The sequence below is a fragment of the Mustela putorius genome, unplaced genomic scaffold (assembly GCF_011764305.1).
Source record: "Mustela putorius furo isolate JIRA1106 unplaced genomic scaffold, ASM1176430v1.1 tig00000450_pilon_pilon_pilon, whole genome shotgun sequence".
Classification (NCBI taxonomy): Eukaryota; Metazoa; Chordata; class Mammalia; order Carnivora; family Mustelidae; genus Mustela; species Mustela putorius.
Window position 1 is genome coordinate 2028454 of NW_025421385.1, and position 24502 is coordinate 2052955.

A 24502-nucleotide genomic window follows, 5' to 3' on the forward strand; every position below is an offset into this window, starting at 1 on the left:
GGGACGGGTCGCTGCGTTCCCTGCTGGACGCCACCGTCCCCTGGCTCGGCTGTGACATCTCATCTCAGCATCAGAGGCGAAAGAGAGACCTTCTCTCTCTCTCTCTGAAAACTCCAGGGACAACCCTGGTCCACGTTGCTCACGATGACAGCGCAGGCCTAGGTCGCATGGGTATCCTTAATCCCAGAGAATGGGGGTTCATATTCACCCCTGCGGGCTCCCAGAGCCCCCGGAGAGCAGGAGGAAGACTTTCCTTGAGGAAAGCAGGAGGTACAGGTCTCGGAAGAAGGGGTGTCGGCAGACGCAGGCACGGTTTGCCGTGAAAATGGACGGGGGTCGTCCCTGAGGCCTCGATGCCACCTGAGGCCGCAGGCGGATACTGGAAGTTGGGCAGCATCTGCCGCGGCAGAAAGTTACAGACGCACCGGCCTAGGATTCCACCCTTGGTCCAGACACAACGGGAGCAAGACCAGCAGCGGCTGGCAGCACCGGCGAGGGCTCCACAGTGGTCACTGCCCGCCTGGAACATTCTGGACCCTCCCACCTCATGGGCTCTCCACCACGTTTACCCACAAACACTTCCCGGGGACGGCACTGGGCTTCAGGACCCTTGTCCCCTCAGAGGAGGAGTGTGAGTGCGTGGGGAGCTCGGAGCCGGGCCTTCCCAGCCACCGGCCTGTCGGGAAGGGTGCCTGTCGGGAAGGGTGCCTGTCGGCCCCGGGCAGCCGTGCAGGACTGATCAGTGCCTTAATGGGGGTGAGCAGACATTCCCGAGACCCGCACAGTCACCTCCTGTCCCACTTATGAGCTAGAAAACTGCAAGGGAGTCTGGTGGTGAGGGTCCTGGGCAGTGGGGCTGGCCCGGAGTTGGGGGGGAGCTGGCTCTGTGCACCGCCACAGTCGCTGGCCACGGGGGTCACAGCCCTGGGGCCTGGCCACGGGGCCCCTGGCTATGGTGCGCTGCTGCCTTGCAGAAGCACGGAAGGGCTCCGAAGCCCACACAAGCAGACGGCACCCAGGTTGAACAAGCAAAGGGCGCCCGAGCTTTCCAAGGGCAGACAGGGAGAGGTCGGGGGCCGGCCTGTGCGGTGGGAGCAACGCAGGGGTGATGAGGGGCGTGTCCCCCTCCTCCTCCCCAGCGCAGCGTCCCAGAATAGAGGACATGACTCACTAGCAAGAAATTTAAGTTCCAAAATAACTCAAATATTATTGTCATTAAAACTCTGACTTGGGGTCGGTTTGGTGACTGTTCTGTCGTCCAGCCTGTACTTCCTGCCACAGCTGGACCCCATCAAGGCTGACAGGGGCTTCTCTCAGGTTCGTGAAGAGGTTTCTGTTTTATTTTGTTTTTCCAAGCATTTTCACGCAGGTCTCTGCTGACTGACGTCCGGAGAGCCGGAAGGCACCCAGGCGGCAGCACAGACCCAGGCCCCCGGTGCTCCCGGGCGGGGCTCCCAGGCCGCGTGAGGCCACCTCCCTCAGCCGGGGGCTGCGACCCGACATTCCCACCAGAACTTTCAGTATCTGACTTGCCTCTAATTTAACCAAACCCCTCCCTGTCCGTTTTTCTTTAAAAAATAAATAAATGTATAAATCCAAACCAGGAAACAAATTTGCCGCGATCGCATTCTAATCGCAGTGCTGGTGCCTCGTTTTTCATTCCCCGTGTCTCGGGCCTGGAAACGCGCAGACGGCACGGTTCGGGGGGGACCTGCCTGGCGTCTTCAGGTGCTGAGGGAAGTGTCTCAGGAGGGGGTGGTCTTGTTCCTGAGAGCCCTGGGGTGACGTGAGCCGAGCAGAGGAGGACGGTTACCATGTGGGGTCACTGGTGTGCGGAACATCAGGAACAGCGTGGACCACCACAGGGGACAGGAGGGGACAGGAGGGGAGACGGAGGGGAAGAAGTCAGAGAGGGAGACGACCCACGAGAGGCTCCTGATCGTGGGGAACAGATTCAGGGGTGCTGGGAGGGAGGGTCGGGGGATGGGGCAGCTGGGGGCGCGCGTTCGGGAGGCGCACGATGAGCACGGGGTGTCCTACAAACCGAAGAGTCACTGAACATCACATCTGAACCTGACGCTGCGCCATATGCTGGCTAATTGAATTAAACTTTAAAAATGAAAGATTGCACTAAAAATAAACTCCGCGGGGCACATCCCGTGGAGAAAGTCGCCGGGAGAGGAGACAGGTTCGGGGCGATGGGTCCGTGCAGGGCTGCAAGTGACAAGGCTCCGTGACGTCCAGGTGTGCGTGAGCCCGTGGCAGGCCGAGGGCTGTTTCGGCCGTGCTGTGTGTCGTCGAGTCCCGGGCTGTCACGAGGGGGCGGTGGGCTCTGGGCGGGACCCGCTGCTGGGAAGACAGCACCCAGCGTCCTGCCAGCACACGGCGCCGTCGGCAGAAACCCAGCTGCCAGGGGCAGGGACCCCCCAGAGCTGCTCACTAGAGGCAGGTGACCACCAAGCGAGGGACAGAACTAAGGACATTTTCGCTTCCTAAATTCGCCCCACGTCATCGGAAACGTTTGCACAGAGAGAACGCTGCTGGGTGGTATCCGCGGGAGGCAGCGGTGTCCCCCAGAGACGTCTGCACCCTAATCCGGGGGCCTGTGCGGATGTCACTCACGCAGCAAACGGCTGGTAACGGGAGCAGGGTCAGGGAGACGGGACGATTCTGCGTCACTGGCTCTGGGGGCAGAGGAAGGGCACCGCGGCCCAGGACAGGCGGGCGGTAGCAGCTGGCGGAAAGAAGGGAGCGGGTCCCCCCCGAGAGCCCCCAGCTGGACGCGGCCCTGGCAGCCCACCTCAGAATCCCGACTTCCCAACTAGAAGCCACTGTGCGTAGAGATGTTTCGGCAACAGGAGACTAAGGGCTGAGTTCTAAATAAGAAAACACAGACCAACACAACACGGGCTCGCGCGGCTGTTTAATGGAGGCATAAAAAACAAGGTCAGTTCACATAGCGTAGGAGGCAGTCGGCTGGGTTCCCCGCAGACTCCTGGTCTCTCCGGCTCAGGGTTAGCGCCGGCTGATTGGCAGCCTGTGTACCTATAAGAGCGTGCACATCCCCGAGGCACAGGTGTGGGTCACCAAGGCACAGGTGTGGGTCGCTACTGTACAGCATGCACAGAGCTCAAGGCCACAGGCAGGACGGGGGGGACAGACACACCTCCTTCCTCCACAAACCTGGCCCGTGGCATTTTGGGAGACCCCCAGTGGATAAAGGGACTGTTTAAGGTCCAGCAGCACAACAAATTTTATTTGGGAAAAGTCGTAAACGTCCATGACCTTAAGAAGAAACATCGATTGAGGCTCTGAGCGGAGGTACCAGCAGCCAGTGCGCTCCACCCGGATCCCAGGCTCTGAGCACCCCTGCTCTCCCGACTGTCTTTAAACTCTGCTGCCCTCGGGGCGCCCGGGAGCATCTGACTGCGGCTCAGGTGATGATTTTGGGGTCCTGGGATTGAGCCCTCCTCAGGCTCCCCACTCAGCAGAGTCTGCTTCTCCCTCTCCCTCTGCCCCTCCCCCTGCTTGTGCTCACTCTCTCTTTCTCAAATAAACAAACAAAAATTTTAAAAGACAAAATGAGAATAGTAACAATTCTGGGAAGGCATGAAAATTAACTACGGACTAGTGAAAAAATAATCCAGGCTGAACGATCGGTCCAAGGTGTGAGCGTGTAAAATGGTCATTAAGCATCGGGTTTTGTCTTTTGCGTGGGGTGTTTATTCTAAAGCGCCAGCCGCACTGAACCTACAAAGTAAAGTTTAGTTATTTAAGGACGTCTAATCTAATTAGCACCAATCTTCAAATGCTCAGGAAACAGTCATTTCAAAGCTACACTGGATAAACTGGGCATTAAACAGTGCTAATTGTTGCGACTGTGGCCGTCCCCGTTCAAAGTGCCTCTGATTTTACAGAACCAACGACAATCGGACGTACGGGGACCGTGTCCTGTTACGGACCCGCTCACTTACACCAGATCTAACTTCTGAAGCCTCCAGGCCGTCTCCTCACCGTCGTGGAGAGGGGCCTCAAAGATGTAGGAGACCTGATGTCCCCCAACTTGCTCCAGGCCCCTTGGGAGGCACACAGGTAAGTAGGTGGTGGGAACGCAGTTGGGGACGAGCCTGGGGACGAGGGCCCAGGGGACTGGGGGGACCTGCCGGACGGACAGGAGTGGGATCCACGGGGAGCTTCCTAGAGCAGAGGCGGCTGCGCAGGCCTGGGAAGGGGAAGGACAACAGGGGGGCTTGGGGGAGACAGGGCTGGTCCTCGGGAAGGGCCTGTCCCTGAGCTGTGCTGGGAGAGGGCACTGGCGGGGGGAGGGCAGAGGCAGGCAGGGCAGGTGGGCGGGGGCTGGAGTGCCACGCTCCGAACCCAGACCTTTTCTGTCCTGCCCGCCCTCAGACCACACGACCCGTGCCCAGCCCTGAGGAGGTGCGAGGAACGGGACTGGGGCGCGATCCGGCGGCTTCAGGTGCGGCTCGGGGTGTGCGGTCCTGAGCGTGTCCTGACGGCCAGCGCGCCCCAAGCCCCGCATGAATCATCGGCTCTGATTCCAGATCGCAGAGTGAGACCACTCCGGAGCTGGGGACACGTCAGACGCCACCGGCCAGGCCCGTCGTCTGGGGCCCGAACGCGGTTTACCGACGAACATGAAGACCAGTGTCCGCTCCCCGTCCCCGCACAGAAGCTCCGTTCTTCGTCCCGCACCCAGCCGCCGTCCTGTTTGCTGTAGTGGAAATTCTCGGGATAAGTTGATTCAAAATAAAACAATCGGCACGTGCTTTTCTTTATTTCTTTCTTAAGACAAAGCAAAAGCAGCTTTTCCCTAACAGATTAGTTTCACCTGTTAACTGACCAGTGACAGGGCCGTGGTCCTCGGGAAGGAAGAGGCCTCCGTCCGGGGCAGCTGCCGGGGAGCGCCTCTGCTCTCCTCCAGAGCCGAGAGCACGCTGTCCCTGGGTCACTTCAGACAGCGTCACCAGCGTCCCGATGGCCTCCATAATGCGGCGCGGGTGACACGGGTTGACATGGTTACAGCGACGGACACAGGATGGCTCGCGTCCGGCAGAGCAGAACAGGAGTGCGCACCGAAAACACAAACACAAATCCACGTTTCATGACAAGATGGTTCCAGAAGGGATTCATCCCCGGGGAGTCTCCGCGTGAGGACGAAGCCCGCTCGCCGCCGTCGCGGCCTGCAAACGGCACCATGAGGAGGTCATTGGTCGCTGTCGTGACCTTGAGAGGAGAAGATCCTGAGCCTCCGGAGGGGACTGCTGCCGGGCAGGGACGGGCCCCGAGACCCACCATGCTGACCCGGGCCAGGCTCCCTGTGCGGGCTACAACTCTCTTCCCGACCCGGCAAGGTTGGGGGTTAGAGGTCACGGAGGGCAATTGGTCTGGCTGGGGCTTGTGGAGGGAGGGAAGTCGGGGTCTGCTCATCAGGGGGCCTGACGGGATGGCCCCGCTGACCCCCCGATCCCGTCACAGGGCAGCGCCGGCTCCTGAGAGGCGGACAGTGGCGGCCCTGCTAGGGCTCCTGGGACGCGCTCTCTGGTGAGTCCCCTGTCCCCCAGCTGGGGCCGATCGAACCATGCATCTCCACCAAGGAAGCCCGGGGTCTATGGAGTCACAAATCCTGCATGACTTGGGGTGTCCTAAAGTTTTATCGCCATTTAGGGCCGTGAATAGGCTATTATTAGTTTCTGTGTCTGTTTCAGAAAAAAACAAAAACAAAAAACAAAAAGAAAAAAAAAACCAAAACCATAATTGGGAAGTCACGCGTAACGTTGGGTTTTGAGGGACGCCCGATGCCTTCTGGCCAGGAGCACGTTCCCAGGCTGGCACCTGATGCTCACGGTCCCGGAGGCGGACCGGGTTTCCTGGGAGCCCGTGCAGTACACGGTCCTGACGGCGCCGTCGGGGTATTCCCGCCGCGTGAACCCGGCCGTTTGGATCTCCCTCTGCCCGTTGCTGAGCACGATGGTCCTGTCGCCGTTCCTGGGAGAGGACAGGGAGCCGGTGAGAGAGCCGGCGCGGTGGCGGGGCCGGAGTGTGGGAGGAGGCCCGGGCGGTGCGTCTGCTCCCGCCCTCCTGGGCTGGAAGCTTGACCTGGGGGAGAGGGGAGGGGCTGCAGGGGAGTGAGGGGACCACAAAGTACGATATTCTGGAGAAGTGGCACCGAGCTCACGCAAACTGCGCGGTGGGGACACCTCAAAGTCCACCCCGACGTCCAGGAGGGCCTGTGGGGCCGCGGGCGGCTGGCCGGTGGGCACAGCCTCACGCCTCTCCCCTGCGCACGCGGGGCGTGGGAAGGTCGCGGGCTCTGGGAGCGCCGCCTCGGGGTGTCTCCCGCGGCTGCTCCGGTGGGCCTGCTTGCACCCAGGCTCCCACCGACACGAGCCGACCAGGCGTGCACAGAAGGCCTCGAGTACTTTCAGGTTGCAGCGCGAGCCTGGCCACGTCAGCGAGGAGAACGCAAGTCAGTGTTAGGATCCATGTGGGAACCAGATCAGGGTCAGAGACAACACGGCAGGGTCAGTGACAGCATCTTCCATCGCCCCGTTTACGCAGACACCTACTCTTACCCAAGTTAAGCTGAAGCAATGGTTGCCCACACGCACCTGTGTCCTGTCGTCGTACTGACCTTTCCACGGTGACGACCGTCCCGTCCGGAAACACTGTCTCCTCACGGCCGCCGCTCAGACGTCTCACGGTCCCGTCCGGATGCACGATCTCCGTCGAGCCATCGGGGTGGTATTTTTCTGTGGAATACACGTTTTAGAAATGCAGCCCCTGCTCTCCGTGCTGCGTCTCTCACGGCTCCCACGTGTCCCCCAGCGACCCACGCCACAGAGCCCTGGTATTCAAGACGCGGTCTTGTGTCCTGCTCCGTCATTTTTTATGTGTAGTCGAGTGTCTTGCTCAGACTGAGCTCCCGCGTCTCCGTAGAAGACAAAATTCATGTTCTTCCACCTTTGCTCAAGTCATCCCCTTGGCTGAAATGTTCTTTTCCTCCCGTGTGCTCGCCAGGTCCTTCGAGAGGGAAGGTCATTTGTCCATCCCACACCGGGCGACCTTGGGCTTCTGAATGCCTCCGACCTTCACTCTTACTGTTTTGACCTGGGGTGTCAGACGAGATAACGGGGTGAAGACCCAGGTCTTCCTCTGCGCGAGCCTCCGGGGGCGATGCTGACTTTTAACCTTGTGCAAGAGACAGACCCTGAGGGGCTCCCCGGCTGGTTCAGTCGGTAGAGCGTGCAACTCTAGATCCCAGGGGTGTGAGTTCGAGCCCCACGCCAGGAGCGGAGCGTACTTAAACAGAACCTTTAAATGCGACGAGGCTCTCTGTCCAATGCCGAGACCCTGCTCTACCCCATGTTCCCACAGGATCAAAGGCAGGTTATAATGCACACACGTGGTGTAAATCACTATTCGCATGTGATTGTGAAGTAAGGAAAGCTGTTAGACTTGATTGATTAGTTTCTGTTTTCTTTCTGAAAATATGCATGTGCTTTTGTTTGAACTGTTAGCAGTTGCCGGCAGATAAGAGGAAACACCAAACAGGAGAAAAACAAATCTTACAACTGAGGGAGAATTCTACCCATTGAAATATTTTTTAGCAAAAAAACTGTGAAAGCTTGTTTTTCTGTTATATTGAGGGAATGCCCAGGACGACCCGGGGGTGGCTCTTCTTTGGAACGATTCTCCGGAGCCCCACGGACTGCACGGAGCTCACGGATCCCCGGTGCCACTCTGAGCCCAAGCCTGCTGGTCCACGTGAATCCTACAAGAACACGCACGTGACACACAGTGGCACACGTCAGACGGCAGGAGTGGAAAACCAGGCCTTTGACCGCTCTCCTGAAATGTCCGTCCCAGGGAGCAGGTCTGAGGGTGCAGATGCGCCTCCCAGGGCTGTGACCGAGGTTGGGGACAGCGAGGAAACACAGGTCTACAAAGCGCCTCTCTCCCCAGGTGACCAGACCACACACTGACGGGTCACTGACACGGTGTGCGGGAACAAGCGCGCGTCGTGCTCTATTGTCAAGAACTGGCGAAGGTCACCGGAGGAGATCACTGCTCTCGTGTCCGCCTCTGCGCGCACTTGCCAAGTCAGAGCCCAAAGGACAGGCTGTGAGGGTCCATCTGGGCATCGGCTGGAAAGAGCCTGCTTTGGGGCCCCTCGAGCCCCTGATGATGGTCTCCTTGACTCTCGGCGTGCGGCAGGTCAGACCCTCTGACAACACCACCGCCGCCAAGTGTGATGCCCGATAAAACAGCACTGGAGACCCATGTCGATGCGCTCACGCCCACGACAGAGGCCTGACCTTGCAGGGGCGGCCAAGAAGCAGCTGGAGCGGACTAGAGCCTCCCCACTGTCCGAGCTGCCCTCGCAGGGGCTCCGCAGGGACTCAGAGCTCATCCCTGCTTCCAGACGACACGCTCACGTCATGCCCCCTGGACAGGGACGAGGCAGGAAACATGCATGGCAAGACCAGGCTCCAGGGAAAGTGTCCCGCTCCGAGTCCTGCGGGAAGCTGGGGAGAGGGGACGCCCCAGTCCCAGGAGCAAACCCAGAGGAGCCCCCGCTGGCAGCACCCTAGAGCCTCTGAAAGAAGCAAGGCCAGATCTCTCCCGGCTGACAGACCCCGACGGGGACCCGGGACGCACCACCACCACCCCCCGCCCCGCACAAGCCGACAGCTGGGGCCGCAGAAGTGGGGAGGGAGTGTTCCACGGGGGTGGCACCGGCACGGGCTGGCCGCCAACGCCCCTAGTGTGACGCTGAAAACCAGGGAGAAGTGATATTAGCACGAATGACAGGCCGGCCCCGTTCGGCCGAGGAGACTGGGAGGCGACGGCCAACAGCTCGCCCAGGAAGCAGCAAACCCAGGACAGCGTGGTGTGAGGAGCGCCGGGGAGTGGCGGGAGCAGCTGAGCCCCACACTCGTGACGAGAGGGACGGACGGTGCAGGAGGGTCGTGCCGCGGTGGACGACGGCTGAGGGCGTTGCTGAACTCGGATGAGTGCCGGACGCGGCCGAGGGCACCCCGGTCCACCGCGCCACAAAGGGCTTCTAGACTCCTACGCCCACGAGTGAGCTGCGTGGAACGTGCTTGTAGAAGGGCATCGTGCCGTCTTCTAAGCTCGCCTTTCCCCAGGCCTCCTGCGACGGCGGGTGCCCTGCCTTTCAGAAGACGCGGGTCACTCACCCTGAGGCTCACACGGTCCCCAGCACCGCGATGCGGTCCCATCCGCAGCCGCCCCGTCGCCACGGACCGCGAGACACAGCGTCCCCCGCGAGCAGCAAGAAAGAAGACGATTCACCCGCAAAGGAAGGCGTCGGGGGTGCCAGGCCTTCCCACCGATGAGACGGGTGCCGCAGGAAACCCTCCCCGCGCTGAGAATGATTGCTTGTCCTGCGTTTGCTCCAAATTCTCCAGCGAGGGCCCTCGGCGCAAACCCAGTTTGGCTATTGTAAATGATGTTGCTATAAACATAGGGAAGCCTGTATCGCTTTGAATGACTCTTTTCATATTTTTTTGGCTAAATATCCAGTAGTGCAATTGCTGGGTCATAGGGGGGCTGGGTCATAGGGGGGCTCTATTCTTAACATTTTGAGGAAACTGCACACCGTTGCCTGGAGTAGCTGCCCCAGCGTGCGTTCCCACCAACAGTGTAGGAGGCTCCCCTTTCTCCGCAACCTCGCCAGGACCTGTTGTTTCTGTTTTTACTTTCGTCATTCAGAAGGTGTGGGTGTAGCTCACAGTGGTTCTGACTTCATTGCCCTGATGATGAGTGATGTTGGGCATCTTTTCTGGTGTCTGTTGGCCATTTGTATGTCTTCTTTTTTTTTTTTAATTTATTTTTTTTTTCAGCATGACAGAATTCGTTGTTTTTGCACCACACCCAGTGCTCCATGCAATCCGTGCCCTCTCCAATACCCACCACCTGGTTCCCCGACCTCCCACCCCCGCCCCTTCAAAACCCTCAGGTTGTTTTTCAGAGTCCACAGTCTCTCGTGGTTCACCTCCCCTTATGTCTTCTTGGGAAAAATCTCTGTTCATGTCTTCTGCCCATTTTTTAACTGGATTATTCATTTTTTGAATGTTCAGTTTTATCACTTCTTCATATATTTTGGATACTAGCCTTTATCAGATATGTCATTTGCAAATATCTTCTGTTCTGTCGGTGGCCTTTTAGTTTTACCAATTGCTTCCTTCGCTGCGCAGAAGCTGTTGGTTTTGCTGAAGTCCCAGTAGTTTATTTTTGCTTTTCTTTCCCTCGCCTCAGGAGACAGATCTAGGAAGAAGCTGCTGTGGCCGATCCCGGAGAGGTTACTCCTTCTGTTCTGCTCTGGGACTCTGATGGTTTCCTGTCTCACATGTAGGTCTTTCAACTATCTTGAATTTATCTCTGTGTAGAGTGCAAGGAAATGGCCGGTTCCGTTCTTCTGCATGGGACTGTCCAGTCCTCCCAACACCCTTTGTCAACGAGACTGTCTTTTCCCACTGGATATTCCTCTTAGCTTTGATGAACATTGATTGACCACAGAGTTGGGGGCTTATTTCCAGATTCTCTATTCTTGAAAACACAACTTTTATAAACCTTAATCTAAAGGCAATTATATATATTTATGTAAATTATAATTTATGTAAATATGAATTATATTTATGAATATAAATATGTGCTCTCAAGCACACATTGGACATTTGGGGGAGGATGACTATATTCTGGTCCTTAAAGGAAGACAAAATATATCAAAGAAAGGGTAACAATATAAGCTATGGTCTGACACAACTTAGCTGAATCAAAATGAAGACAAAAGGAGAGCTAAAACTCCCCGCACACGTGGAAATTATTGCAAGACACTTTCAAACGTAATTCACGAGCTACAAACTACAGGAAAATAATCAATCAATCAATAATCAAACTACCAGAAATAATAAGAGATACTTAGAACTGCATTAGAAAAATAAATGCTAACACAATTCGAGGGATATAATGAAAAAGGTGCTCAGAGGGAATTTATAGCCTGGAATGTTTATGTTAAAGAACAAACACCAGAAATTGAGGAGAACTTATGCCTCCCCTAAGGACCGTTTTTAAGATATTTATTTTGAGAGAGAGAGAGAGAGCTCAAGTGGGAAGGGCAGTGGGGAGAGAATCTCGAGCAAATTCTACTCTGAGTGCGGAGCCCAACGCCGGGCTCGAACTCACAACCCTGAGATCACGACCTGAACCAAAACCAAGAGTCAGACACTTAATGGGCTGTGCCACCCAGGCACCCCTCCACCTGAAGGATTTAAGAAGAAAATGAAGTCAAACAAAACGCATAATAAATATAAAGCCTGAATTTGTGGAAGAGAAAAAGCAGAGCTGTAGTACGACACATCAACAAAGCCAGAAATCAGCAATCTGAGATAAATAATAACCACAAAGACCTCTGTAAAACTGGTCAAGGGAGAAGCTTTAGGAAGGAGAGAGAAGCCACAGCCACAGCTGAAGCAGACGCGAGCACATGTAACGGGCTGAGTCCGATCGTGCGTGACTTCTGGGATCCCGAGGGACAGCGTTTCACTCCGGGCTGCGGAGCCAGACCGCACAGGAAGCCAGTGTGTGAGTGTGCACCGGCCGCACGCTCGCTGCTGTCAGGTCCCTCACCGCTAAGGTGAGGACAGCGAGGGCACCTATGTCTCCGGATCCGTGCGCAGATGGACAGCAGCTAGAAGCCTGCTGGCCACGGAATGACCACCACGTAACTCAGAGTTAGTCGACGGCTCTTAGTACTAAATCATTAGGGCTGTGGCTTTCATTACCTGGAAACTTCGAGGGACTTTTCTCACTCCCCAACTAGACCTCAGCTGTGAGACACACTGGAAAACGTACCAGAGGTCCAGGGACCACCTCCCAAAATGAACAAAAGGAGAAACGAGCGGATGATGGCGGCGAGCCTGGAGAAGCAGGGGGAGGCCCCGAGTTCTGCAGTGAGAAAGAAGTTGATGTAGAAGGACATGGGCTGGGAGTTCCAGAAGAAGAAAGGAGAATGCAGCGGAATGGCAATTTCCCCAAAGGTCACGGCCATGAACCTTCTGGGGTGGACGAGGAAACGTAAATCTGTAGGAGTAAGAAGCAGAACGAATTCCAAACAGAATAAATAGAAATCCTAGGGATATGTTGTGGGTGGAACTATGTTCCCGCAAAGTTCCCGTGTGCGTGTCCTAACTCTCACGGCCTCAGAATGGGGCCTCACCCGGCAAGAGCATCTTTGCAGTGGTAGTGAGTTAGGATGGGGTCCCACTAGAGTCGGGTGGGCCCTGATCGCACGGGGCTGGAACGTGCGCAGACACACGACGGGTGAAGGGGGCCTGGAGGTGCGCAGCTTACCCTCCAGGGGCCAGGAAACAGGATGAGATCCACACGGCCACGCACACATGCGGGCACAGAGAATGCTAAAGCAAATAGGACAAAAAGTTAAAAATTGGTGAATCTGGGTAAAGGGCACACAGAAGTTCTCTGCACATCCTGGAAGTTTGAAACTACATTAAAATAAATGATAATCATTTTAATTCAGAGCCAAGAAAAAACAATGGACCATACCGGCACAGCTGAAGTCTGCGTTAAAGGACAGACCCCGAGCGCGACGCCCGCAGTGAGAGTGCGTCTTCCCTCCAGCTCACGCAGGAGCAGGACACTGAACACGCGGACGCTGAAGAGAAGCAGGACCCGTGCAGACCGTGTGTCCGAGCGTGGTGCACGCAGCTGTCACCGCCAGGCAGAGGTTAAACAACAGACTTGAAACAGACGGGGAAGGGATAGACTGACGGCTGGTCTCACACCAGCAGGACAGAGCAGGTGGTTGCACCCGTGGGGCACGGTGACCCACTACGGCACCACCCCCCACGAAACAGGACGCTCCGCTCCTTTGGCCCCGGAGGCTGCCCTGCCCGCCGCTGGGGATTCGCAGGAAGCACCCACCATGCCTGACGCAGCCGACCTGGGTGGGTTAGTTCCACTCCCTTCGGAGACAAAGGATGAGCACCGGGGCGGGAGTAGAGGAGACTCGGTGCGAACGGACGTCAATCGCACGCTGGCAGGTGAGCAGGATGGCTAATGTCCAAAGTGGCTTTGACTCTGTGGGTTACAGACGCGGAGAACCCGGACCCCACCCCTCACGTGGGGCGCTCCTGATTTTGTAAAATTTCAGCTTGCTTGGTTTGAAAAGCCGAGGACGGGACCCACCCATCCCAAACGAGTCCATCATGAGCAGCGGCACTGTAGCCCCAGACGGGTAGGAAACGTGCGTGTGGTTTGAAGACCTGGGAGCGGAGCTCGAGCCGTCGGAATGAGAGCAAGAGCCGCAGCTCCTGCGCAGGAACAGGGAAGCTGATCTCTGAGCAGAGACAGCTGGTGGCTGTTCACAAACTTGACCCTCGTCCTGGCCACTGCTGGGGGCGCTGGACTTTCACCCTCTTTCCAGACGTGCCCGTCCGGCCACAGGCTATTTCGTAACTATTTGCAGGGTCAGGAAGATGCAGCAATGCTGCGTAGGAAGTGTGCCGCCAGAGCGGGTTTCATTTTCAAATTGGCCCCAGATCAGGAAGTGACATTTTTTTCCCCGTGCAGAGAGGCCGGATTTAACCATTCCCGCTGCTGCCAGCCAGGCAGGAAACGACACAAAAACACAAAACCCAAAGGGAAGAGTGCTTTTCGCAAACGCGGACGGCCAGGCAGAGGGTGTCGGAGGCGGGGAGCAGAGACAAGGCTGCAAGACAGAAAACCACCCCAAAGTTGACGGGAAATTAACCGTAAGGAGTTTTTCACACGGCGCACTGGAGTTGGCAGATCTCGTTGGTATTTGGATAAATGTGCAAACTCACTTAGACTGTAAGCCTCGGCCGCCGCAGAGGCTGGAGGAAGAGGTTAGCACTTGGGGTGCGGGCCTGGCGGCGAGGAAGGGGCTCTGGCAGGAGCTGAGCCTAGGACAGGAGCAGCGGGGACCCTGGAAGCAGCTCAGGATTAACTGGGTCGGGGACAAGAGAGACCCGAAGAGTCCCAGTCTTGTTCCAACAAGCTCCGAGCATTGACCCCTCGCCTCTGTGAGGAGGACCTAGAAATCAACATCAGACAGAAATTCCGTGGCCGGTGTCCACACAGGCGCCATGTGATACGTTTACACAGCGCATCCCGCGGCGGAGAATCCGTCCACGTCCACATAAACCTTTTGCTGAACTTTTAAAGACCCAAGTAAAAAAATCAGCCACAGGGGCGCCTGGGTGGCTCAGTGGTTTAAGCCTCTGCCTCCAGCTCAGGTCATGATCTCAGGGTCCTGGGATCGAGCCCCACATCGGGCTCTCTGCTCAGCGGGGAGCCTGCTTCCTCCCCTCTCTCTGCCTACTTGTGATCTCTGTCTGTCAAGTAAATAAATAAATATTTTTAAAAAAATCAGCCACAAAACCTCCTCGTTATTGAGATACTATGTATTTTCCCAACAAGAAGCCTAAGGAACATATTGATAGTCAGTCCATGAGAAAAGCATTGGGTGCTGACCTACGTTTGCGAAACAGTGAGCGCTCCTGCCTCCCGCCCCTTCCCCTGGAGCCCCGGAACCCACGATACTAAGGATGAACAGGGCCAGAGAGGAAAGGGTCAGCTTCCCCAAGCCCAGCGCTTTCCCAATCTGTTTGCTGGAACCCTTGCGATGCGGCTGGCGGCGCTGGCAAGCGATCTGAGCATAGTGTGGGAAGTCTCAGCTTCCAGGGTCAGAGCTCCCCAGCCAGCGGCCAGGCCCGCGATTGGGGGCAGGGGCGGGAACCCAGACACGCAGCGCCCGCCGCACTGGCCAGCGCCAACAAGGCTACCACACTGCCAGCGGCACCCCAGGCCCCGGAGCCAGCATGGGTGTCCACCCTGTCTCGGCTCTCACAGCGCCGCCCACTGGTCCCGGGTCCCTGATGGTCCATGGTTGGGGCTTTCTCACGGGACGTCCATGATGAAACTCAGACAAGACGTCAGGCGGCCTGGAGGCTCTCAGCAAGCAGTCAAACGGGCGCTGGCTACGGCCCGCAGGTCAGCACCCTTGAAGTGACCTCCTGCGCACGGGACCCTGTAGGGTTGACTTCATACCCCCCAGCAGTGTCACTCCGGCGAAGAGCCGCGGCAGCCTGACAGGTTCTGGCGTGAAGGTTTTCAGATTGTTCAACGGTGACGGTTAGACTTCTTACAGTAGAAGAAGAAGAAAACCAAAGGGCGAAATCCAGACCAAATACTGATTATCTGAGGGCTCCAGGGTGGTTCAGGCAGTTCAGCGGCTGCCTTCAGCTCAGGTCGTGATCTCAGGGCCCCGGGTTCGAGTCCCGCATCGGGCTCCTTGCTCAGCAGGCAGCCCGCGTCTCCCTTTGCCTCTGCCCCTCCCCCTACCTGTATGCGCTCGCTCTCTCTCTGTCAAATAAATAAATAAATAAAATCTTTAAAAAAAAATAAACTTAAAAAATACTCATTTTCTTGAACAGTCTTTCAACCTACTTGTATAAAAATGATAGCCATGGGGCACCTGGGTGGCTCAGGGGGTTAAGCCTCTGCCTTCGGCTCAGGTCATGATCTCAGGGTCCTGGGATCGACCCCACATCGGGTTCTCTGCTCAGCGGGGAACATGCTTCCCTCTCTCTCTCTGCCTGCCTCTCTGCCTACTTGTGATCTCTGTCTGTCGAATAAATAAATAAAATCTTTAAAAAAACCAAAATGATAGCCACTGCATAGTTAGGCTAAATGACCACATTTACTGATCACGACATGTTAAAACAAAACAAAACAAGCCACCTGATGTCCTTCTGCGCGGCGAGCGCCCCTGGGCTAGTCTCTGGTGGACAAGAGCTGCCAGGAGCGCGTTTCCAGAGGCAGCAGCTGCGAGTGTCAGGGCGGGTCTCACAGCCCAGTGCCACGACCGTGTCTGTGAAAACGTACAATCCTCTGGCGGTGGCGGCCACGGCGGACAAGGGAGACAGCAGGAATATGACCTACTTCAATAGAGCACTCTCTCTTATAATCCACACTCAGATGCTGGTGGGGGTCGAGCGACAGTGGTGACCCTGAGGAGGATGTGAGAGCGCGTCCTCTCAGCGGGGAACTTGCCCACGAGGTGTCCCATTTAGAGAGCCGGCCCTCCCAGAGCACAGGTCACTAGTGTGAGAGAAGAGGGACTCAGCACAGTGAGAGATAAAATTAAACGGTTTGAAGCCAATTCACAAAACCAAGAACCTCAGATTTTAACCAGAACACGGAATTCTTAGAACTTGAGAGAGGACGGCTTCGGAGAGAAAGCCGCTGGAAAGCTGAGCGACCGGCCTCCTGCTCATCGTGCCCCCTCCGGGCAGACCGCGAGCGCACAAGTGCCCGCTGCCGCCATCTCCTCGGGCTTCTGGAGCGTTTGCAGCCCCCACCCCAGCACCGGGCTCCAGGCTACGTGAGGCCAATCAGAAATGAGACTTGGGTCCTCACTCGGTTCCTCATGCCCCGAGGTATCCGGACGGTCACTGCCGGGGAGAACGGGCATAGCAGGCTCCGCCGTCTGGTAAAGCGAACGTTGCATGAGACGCGCCGACGGCCGCCCGCGCCACTCACCTGTCTGCTCAGGGAACCGCAGATCGGCCGGACCGCTGGGACGGGTCGTGTGCGTGATCCCAGCGTCTGCGGAACCGTAAACCTGGAACCAGAAACACCCGCGTGGGGAGGCTGCTTGCGTTAGCATCTTGAACCTGGCTTTGACCTAGTGAAGTACTTCTTGCCAGTGGGAAAGGCCTGCCCCGTCCACGGGAAGGTCCTGGGGCTTGCCACGCGTCTGAGAGGTCACCTCCTGTGGGGCGGCCCTGTCCTTCACCCGGGCGGCCTCGGTCCTGGGGAGACCTGCTGCTAACCCGGCCCCGCGACTTCCTGACGGGCGCAGAGAGTGCGAGCCGGGAGCCCCACGACCACAGCCGCCCAGCTCGGACCCCGCGCCCGCCAGGCGCTCCAGAGAACTCGGACAGGCCCCCACGGCGTTCAGACGCCCACGGAGCCCTGCCTCTGGGACCGGTCACCGGATCGTGATGTTTCAAATCAGTGTGACGCCTTTGGGCTCCAGCCAAGGGGCGAGGGAGGGCGGGAAAGAGCAGCCGCGGACGGGGACGCTTACGGGGGAGGAAGTGTTGCTCTCGGCGCAGCGCAGCGCCCCGAACCGTATGCGCGGGAGGAGACGGTAATCAGAAGAGGGGCGAGGAAGCAAAAACCCATTTCATGCTAATGTTTTCAAAGTGAGACTTGGAAGGCAGACGTTTCACTCAACTCCTGGTTTGGGGCCCGGCCCCGGTCACCTCGTGCGGGCCACCCGTAAGGTCAAGGCCCCGCCATCAGGAAAGGAGGCGCCGTGCGCTCGTGGGGAACGTGCTCGATGGAGGGGAAGCATCTCGCCCCGGGCTGAGAGCCGAGGGCCTGGCCTGCCCTCTTGTTCCAGAGGCTCAGTTTTCCCTCAAAACCAAAGAGCCAGCAGCAGAGAAAAACATGGCAGGTGCCCCACCACGACACGCTTCTGCTCGCCGCCGGCACCGCACCGGGAACGTGCCAGGACCGAGATGGGGAAGCTTTCCTTCCAAGGACGGCTGTGGGGCTCTGGCTAAGAGACAACATCGGGAGACTCCGGGTTCTGAACTTAAAGTGTTGGAGTAGGCGCTGAGTCAGTGTCACGTATGACTGAACCACACGGGGACATAAGCAGAGTCACCGTGTACCTGGGTCTTCTAGGCTCTCCGTGTTTGCGCTGCTCGGCAGACAAGCGGGCGTGGGGTTACCTCGGGCCAGTGACAGGGCACACGGCCAGGATGCCATGGCTGCGACCGCCCCAGGATTCTAACGGCCGCCCTCGCGGGTGGTCAGAGGCCTCGGGCTGGGTCGGAGTTACAGAGCAGGGAGCCGACGCCTCTCGTTACCACCGTTAAAACAGGAAAAACGGAAACCGGAGAGGAGCGCCGCGGTCATTCAGAACTCCCCGGGCCCCGAACGTCCGCATTTTCATCCCAAAACTTGGTGAAAAAAACAAAACAAAACAAACAATGAGGTCGATTATTCTAAAAAAGACTTTTTTAAAGAAATGAGTAAGTTCGTAAAGAATACAGTTCGGCGACGTCCCTGTCCCCCAAGCCTGTCGTCCGTCTCCCTTCTTCTCCAGGCTTCGCTCACAACGAGCCTTTGTAAGTCGACCAAGTTTCCAGAATCACGGTCAGTCCTGAGTTGTCCGGGGTGTTGCTTCTCCGGCAGTCTTGCTATAAATCCTCCAAATTTTGAGGACTCAGTCCCCCACCCCCCAACCACACGACAGCGTAACACCGCATGGACACGCACGGTGTCCCAGGGTCACAGACACGGTGTTTGCCGAATGTGGGAATCCTGAACCATGTAAACGGCCGTCATTACTCCGTCAGAATTACGAGTCTACCTTGGCACCTGCCACCGTCACACCTGTATCGTCTGGCTTCTCGGCCGCTCTCGGTTACCCCCTCCCACCTCAGCATGACGGACAGTTTGGGCAGATAGCTCCTGGTTGGGAGGAGCGGGAGGTGCACCCCGGCCTGTGCCCGCCGGGCGGCAGCAGCACCCGGCCCTCCCCACCCGCCGCCGGCCGGGACATCCCAAGCTGTGCAGACGCTGCGAATGTGCCGGAGCAAAACCGTCCCCAGCCGAGAGTCCCTAACCTTCCCAAGAGCTGTTCCGGCTCTTCAGGTGCAGAAACTGGGGCTTGATGAGCTTAGTTCCTCTGCTCCTGTGCGGGCCCAGGGCCACCGGGAGTCCACTAAGTCCCCATCCCTGCGGCCCACGCTTCCTGCCTCCCCGCACGGGTGGCGTCCGCGGGGAGACAGGCCTCCTGTCCCCGGGCTGTGAGCGCCGCGGGACAGGAAAGGACACTGCGTCTCCCCCATCTGAGCCGCCGGGTCCCAGCTCGCACGAGGCACACTGATCGCTCTGTAACTGAGTGTTCGCTGCGTGTCCCTAGAGGACGTGGTGGTGGGGCCTTCCACGGGGCGCTTGTCCACGAGAGTCCGCACCGTCTCCGAGTTAGCTCCCCGTCCTGGTCTCCCACTAGAGGCGTCGCGAGGCTCGCGGTCTCCAGGTGGCTGAGCGGGAATTCACGGCCAGCAGGTGCCAGCGCTTGCTCCCACCGGAACGTGGGACTTGGGGGCTCGTCCATCAGGAATCTCACGGCCCAACGCATCCAAGCCGCCCGGCGGGCCCGAGGCCCTCGTCCTTGAGCCCCCAGAGGAAGAAGGGTGCAGGCGGACGGAGACCTTCCTCATAGCTGGTGATCTTGATGACAAAGAAAAGGCAGGCGTGGATTCTGTACTCACCAGCCTCTGATCCGGCAGGACCTTCTGCAGGCCCCCTTTAAGCACCGCAGGACGGCGGTCTTCTGGCCGGCCCCCCTGTCCTTGCCACTTTCCTTCGAGAAGGGGACGGCGTCACGGCCCTCGCCGGGGGTCTCGGCCGCCTGCATGGAAACACACGAGATCCAGCAGGCAAGAGGACGTAAAGCGTGATTCTCACGGAGTCACTCTTCCCCCCTCCAGAGTCCTCACGTGTCGACGGCTCGGGGTTTATCTCCGCAAGTCCTAAGTCCGTCGCCCCAAACCTCGCCTCAGCCCTGAATCTCGTTGTGGAGGATGCAGGTTACGATTGGCCCCAAACCTCTGCTTCTCTTAAGCTCACGCGATGCGAGTTCTCCGTCGTCTGTCTAGACCGCCCACGGCACGGAGTTTGCCGAATGTGGGAATCCTGAGCCGTGTAAACGGCCGTCATCACTCCGTCAGAATTACGAGCCGCGCATTTTCCATCCCTTTCTTCTGATCCCCGCGACACTCCCCCTGACCCGAAGATTCACCGATTTCCATTAACGGTCGGCAAACGGTGTGTGAGTTCAGAGGCATGATGCTAACTAGGAGTTTTGGAAAATAGTGTTCATGTGACTATTAACAGAAGGGGGGCGCTGACCGACGGAGGCCCAAGACCTGGGGGGCTGACATCTGCACGTCGGTAACATCTGCCCGTCTGGTAACATCTGCACCTCTGAAAAGTCCACACGGTCCAAGTGTTGTTATTAGTCACGTTGTGGCCTTGTCATCCTCGACTGTAGCTCGGAATGAAGTTGCTGATTTGACTGGGGAAGGTGCAGGGGACGAGGAGCAGAGTCTGGGCTTCTCGAAGCCTCGTCGGCCACCCCTCGAGCAAAGGTCAACGGTGGACACCCCGCCAGCCCGCGACGCCGCAGCCATTGGCTTCGGGCTGGAACCAAGACCTCTTCGCCCTCGTCCCAAACCAACTGGCGAGGTGAAGCGAGTCTGGGTTCAGCTCAGTCTTAGAAGATCGACTGCTCAACCCACAGTAAAAACTCTGATGAGGTTTGAAGACACGATCGCGTCTCAGAAATGAGAAAGCACAAGTCACGTTTCAAACATTCCACATGAGGAAAATGTTAAGCTTTTGTCCACATTATAAAAAAGGCAGGCGGGAGCGATAAGCGAGCACACAGCCGTGCGTGTGTCCGACACAAGACACACCCGGGGCCCCAGGCTGGAGCGACATGGGACAGAGCATGGGGCCAGCAGGTGCGTGAGGCTTCGAGGGGGGGACCGAGCCGCCTTCTGCACCCCCAGCCCTCGAGGGGGCCTATGGTGAGTGAGGGGGTCGCCCACGTTCTCGTCCAAGGAGTGGGTACACAGCGTCGCTTCCTTCTCGTAGACCCCCCGGTGAGACGGGGACGGAAGGTCTTCAAATCCCATGGTGGCCCCTGAGAAACCCATACAACCACCGCACCAAGGAAAGAGCCTGTAGAGGGGTTCAAGCTGTCCCACAAGTAGCACTCCCTGCTGTTCGTTTACGCAGACGTTTTCTCTGCTTATGAGAGCGCGGGTCCCCCTAAGGTCGGCCAGAGCCCCCCACAGGGATGAGGACGATTCCACAGCCCAGTGGGACCGGCTCAAAACAAAGGCTGAGGAAGGGCGTGATTTCGGCTCAGGCCGTGGTCAGAGGGACGTGAGATCGAACCCCACGTCGGGCTCCCTGCTGACCATGAAGTCTGCTTGGGATTTTCTCTCTGCCCCTCCCCCTCAAACTGATAAATCAATATATCTTTAAAATGTTGGCTATGGAGGAAGGCGCTGCTGCCGCTGTGTCCCGGGGGCATGGGAGACCCCAGGGGCAGTGATGGCCGCCCACCCCTTCTGCAGGCTTCCTGAGACCACCGTCGGTCAGCCCGTGGACGCACCCTTCATAGCCAGGAGGGCTCCTCAAGGGCAAAAAGGTGGAGGCCGAGACAGACCACAAAAATGTGGAGGCGATAAGGGGCAGGTCGGGTTTAAAACATGTTTTTCCCGTTAAGATGTTGTGTGGCTTTATTTACTGGAAACAAACCGGCAGCCAAGGACACTACATGTGTCCCCTCCAAGGGCTGCTGACCTGGCCCTGGGTCCAAGCCTGCGGGCACCTGCACGGAGCCCCAGAGCCAATCACGCAGGAGGGCCCTCCCTCCCAGGGGACCAGGGCGTCTGCCTACCTCGCTGGCCGGGGACCGCATTCCTTCTTCCTGGTCCCCCTGTTCTGTCTGGGCGTCCACGCGGGAAGGCCCTGGCTCTCCAGGAGGGTTCTGCAGGAAGAGAACAGCCCTGGGCCCACGAGGTCTCCATGAGATCTGCGGCTCTGAGCGGGGGCGGGGGGAGCCGGGCACCCGGACCTCCCGCAGCCCTGCCCACAAGGTCCGCGCTCAGCAGCAGTGGCACAGCGGGCCACCCGGTGCGCTTCTGCGGCGGTTTCTGTCCCCGGCCTCCTCGCTAGGCAGACCTGGGCCAGGACGCTCTGGGGACAGCAGTGCGGCCTCACGAAGTCACGCGCTGGGAGGGAGGGCGCCCCGAGAGCCCGCGCGCTTGCGTTCTGAGGCGCTGAAGGGGTGAGCCCTGGAGCCACAGCCCCCAGTTCAAAATAAAACGCAGCCCAAGGGAGCCGTTCCCGCTCGGCGCCCGGCGCCTGCGGTCGGGAAGGGCAGAACGGCCGCGGGCTTTTCTGGGGAGGACGCGAGAAAAACGGGACCTGCATTTTCATATTTTCCTGCTGGCTGTCGGGGTTTGCGTCTAAATAAGCTTATGTCTCACATTTCCTCTCGTAAAGAAAAGTCTCTCCTTTCTTTGACTTTTGTCATTAAATATAACACATAATAAATGAACCGCTAGCTGGAGCTTCAAAGTACTTCTGCTGTGGGGCGCGTCGGGGGCTCCGCCGCTGAAGCGACTGCCCTTCGGCTCAGGCCACGATCCTGGGGTCCTGGGGTCGAGCCCCGCATTGGGCTCCCTGCTCAGCGGGAGCCTGCTTCTCCCTCTTCCGCTCTCCCTGCTTGTGTTCTCTCTCTCCCTGTCTCTGTCCAATAAAATCTTTTTTTTTTAAAGGTATTTCTGCTATATGTGCCTTTGATGCTGTTAATTTTAATGAAAATGTATAAATAAAAATGATATAAAAGTTTGATTCGGGAACTCTTCAGTGATGTACAAATATCAGTCTTGTTTTGACCAGGTGCTAAGTGCAACTCCAAAATCTAGGGGGGAAATGTTGCTCCTTATAGGGAAGGCTGACCATCCCCTGAAAGCAGGGGCCTTTAGCAGGGGCCTTTAGAACAGTAGTGCTGTTCTTCCCATGGAGATGGGGGCATGACGAGGGTCTCCGTCCTGGGGGCCTGGCGCCAGCCTCAACCCCACCCACCTGTGGCCGGGCAGTGCCCGGCGGGGAGCAGGCAGACCTACCAGCCCGCTCCCGGCTGAGAAGCCCGCCCTCAGGACCCTTGCAAGGCAGTGGACGGGTGCCTGAAAAAGCAAAGAAACTGAGTATTAATGGACAGCGCACACACTTCTGAAAAATGCTACTATCCTAATGCAGTTTCTAAGTCCGGTGTGAGCCAACAGTGACTCCTTCTCTCCTTTTATGAGATTACGTTACACACAGGGGGTCAGTCTGCCACAAGTGATATTTGATCTTGTAAGAAACATGAACTATTCGATGAATGTATGGAGTAGACATTTACTGGGTGTGATTCTGTCTCAAGTGTTAAGTTGGGGGATGAAGATAGGAAGATGCTGTCTCTGCTTTTGAGCTGCTTCTGCAGGAACTGGAGACTTTTCGACATGACAGTGGGTTTGCTGGGCAGCTGAGGCTTGGAGGGGGCGAGGAGAGGGGGTGCCGTCTGCCCCCAGAAGTCTGGGAAAGCAGCGCCCAGGAGGTGCAGGCAGGAGAGCCTGCCCGAGAGAAAAGCCAAGCGATGCCAGCCAGCCCCCAGGAGCCAGCCTGGGTGAGCCATCACTGGGCTTCGCGGAGTGCTGGCAAGACCCGCACATGAGGACCCAGCACGGGACTCAGAAAAGACCCTCAGAAACGAGGATGTGGCGTGCACCCGCCGTGGAGAGATTTCGGGTGGGCACATGTAACCAAAGCTCACGCCTTCAAGCCAAGCAGCAAACAGGAAGGAGACCCCCGTGAGGCGCTCACCCTTTCCCTGAGCAGCTGGACACTCCTGGAGCCTGGCGACACTCGCGGCTGCTTCTGGCGACTTTTGGCCGCTGGGTTCTTGCAGACTTTGGGAGGACTGGTGTGTGGCCTGCAGCAAACGAGAGTCTCCAAACCTGAGCCTGTGACATCACATCAAGAGCTGTGCGGCAGAAAGCCACTTTCAACCGTCACCATGACCCAGCAACGTCCCAGGACCCGAGCTAAAGCCTGCACTCGGCCCCACCAGGTGCGCAACTTTTCCAAATGCAGAAATACACAGAGCGCGGCAGAGCAAACGACCAGCAACGCAATTAGTCACTTCTCTAGCATTAAGGCTAATCGGGGGGGCCCAGTTCTTGAATCCGGGGCCGTCCAGTTACTGTACATAAATGAAACTATTTTGAGTCCTCAGTGGAGCATTCTTATTAGATCTAAGTGGGACGCTCCTGAAATGTAAATCGTAAAGACGACCAGTGCAAACTGTCACCTGCCCGTCCACAGACGCGGCTGGGCTCTCGGCAGAGGGCATCCCCCGGGGAAGGAGGTGTTGCCCTTCCGTCCCGAAGGCTTGCAGAGAGTTTCATCTCCATCGTCACATGACCTTGTCTCCCTGACTCGCTTCTTTCTGTCTCCATCATCCCTGGCGGGACGCAGAGGTGGGGGAGCTCCTACGTTCACAACAGTCGCTCTACCCGAAAGCGTCAGCAGACGCGCGGTGCCGGATGTGACGCAAGCCAGGCTGGTGGAGCTCTGGTCTGACACCTTCACGGCAGAACTTCCGGGGGGGCCCATTTCTCATGCCGTGGCCCGTGCTCTCACAGGAGTCCGGAAAGTGATGATGGATCCCGTGGGAGAGGCTGACCATCACAGCAAAATAAATAGCTCAGAACTGAATTTGAAAATGTATAAGAATTTTTCTACCCTTGGCAGGATTCGAAAGTCGGTG

General features: G+C 57.6%; 1 protein-coding gene across 7 annotated transcripts in view; it reads right to left on the bottom strand.

Moving 5' to 3' along the window:
• Window positions 1-3509: 3509 nt before the first annotated feature.
• Window positions 3510-24502, bottom strand: part of LOC101685581 (centromere protein J-like) — a 29204-nt gene continuing 8211 nt past the window's right edge. For 3 of the 7 annotated variants that reach the window (XM_045080037.1, XM_045080036.1, XM_045080035.1), the window contains exons 4-10: window positions 23557-23665; window positions 22777-22877; window positions 21584-21673; window positions 16630-16711; window positions 6653-6770; window positions 5854-6006; window positions 4739-5201 (exon numbers count right to left, since the gene is read on the bottom strand). In XM_045080037.1, the coding sequence (XP_044935972.1) occupies window positions 4982-5201; window positions 5854-6006; window positions 6653-6770; window positions 16630-16711; window positions 21584-21673; window positions 22777-22877; window positions 23557-23665 (873 nt within the window). In that variant the 3' untranslated portion in view covers window positions 4739-4981. The other 4 variants (XR_006606782.1, XM_045080038.1, XM_045080040.1 and 1 more) reach the window with 4 other exon arrangements.